The sequence below is a fragment of the Cynoglossus semilaevis genome, chromosome 13 (assembly GCF_000523025.1).
Source record: "Cynoglossus semilaevis isolate Cse_v1.0 chromosome 13, Cse_v1.0, whole genome shotgun sequence".
Taxonomy (NCBI): domain Eukaryota; kingdom Metazoa; phylum Chordata; class Actinopteri; order Pleuronectiformes; family Cynoglossidae; genus Cynoglossus; species Cynoglossus semilaevis.
In genome coordinates, this window is record NC_024319.1 from 1,460,606 (window position 1) to 1,461,897 (window position 1,292).

The 1,292-nt window shown below is 41.8% G+C and overlaps 1 protein-coding gene across 1 annotated transcript in view; it reads right to left on the reverse strand.

Annotated features, from left to right (window-relative positions):
- LOC103387995 (POU domain, class 2, transcription factor 2) overlaps positions 1-1,292 on the reverse strand; it is a 32,092-nt gene that overhangs the window by 5,080 nt on the left and 25,720 nt on the right. Inside the window, exons 3-4 of the mRNA XM_025061454.1 lie at positions 1,140-1,174; positions 545-595 (exon numbers count right to left, since the gene is read on the reverse strand). Of these exons, the coding sequence (XP_024917222.1) occupies positions 545-595; positions 1,140-1,174 (86 nt within the window). The remainder of the gene's footprint in view (positions 1-544; positions 596-1,139; positions 1,175-1,292) is intronic.

Here is a 1,292-nt window from a genome sequence, read left to right on the forward strand (position 1 = left end):
TAAATCCAAAAGTAAACCATGAGCGTGATTTCTGGGACTGTTATTAAAACTGATGGGGAAGAAATAATTAAGGAAATCTTTGGGAGTCAGCTGCTTCTGGAAAGTCCTCGTCTGCTGCTGCTAACACTGTGAATTTTCCCATCGTGGGACAAATAAATAAGGGACTTCTCTCCCCCCCCGCCCTCCCCGTCCTCCCCCGTTCAGACATGTTTGAACTGGCCCTGAGGATCTTCCAGTTCACTCATTTCCATATCCAGCTCGGTGAATATGGGAGGTGGAAACTTTTCAGCAGCACTTTGTAGCAATAAAGATTGGAACGTTCTGTTCTGGGGGGGTCTGTTTACATTGGAGGTCAGTGGGGAAGGGGGGGGGGGTTAAAGCCATTATAGACCCCAACGTTCACTGCATAGAAATGAACACAAAGCCGAGGCAGCCGTACTGTCAGTAAACACACCGTGTGACATTAAGACACAAAAGATGCCCCCCCCCCTGCCCCCCACCTCCACACTCACACACACACACACACACACACACACACACTCACCTTGCCGCTGCCTAACGTCGGTGAGAGAGGGAAGGGACTGCCTTTCATTGTCTGACAACAGAAAACATGTGAAAATGAGATGAGATTTAAAACAACCTTTTAATGTAAATTTAAATCAAGAGTTTAGTTGAAATAAATCCTCTCAGATGATCAGAACTGAACTGGTGCAGTTTTCTCTCACTGATGATTTGATAAAATCACTGTCACCGTAGGATGAGATCATTTTACTGAACACACAGGAACAACAACAATAAAACATACATATATATTTCTGATCTTTATCAGTTCATCTTCTTATGTGTTTCATTTCAACAGAGTTCATTTGACTTCCTTTTCTCTTAATGAATTATTACAAATATCTGTATGAAAATAGTAAAATGTATATTTGAGACAAAAGAGAGCAGAACAATCTACTGTGTTGGATTTTTCCTGTGAAAAATATATTAACAAATATATTTTTCTATTTAATAAGCAGTGGTTATCTATACATATGTACATATATATATAAGCAGCAGTTCATCCTTGACTGACTGAATGCTGACTGCAGTCTGTCAGGTTCAACCAGTAGGTGGTGCTGTAGGTGTGTGTAGTGTACCTGGTGATTTGATTCCGGTCCATTCCGCTCACAGTCTGTGTGGGAGACAGAGAGGAAAAAGTGAACGATGATCACGTGTCAGCGCCGGAATCACAAACAACAGAGTCAGAGTACTAGTACTGTCAGAGTACTAGTACTGTCAGAGTACTAGTA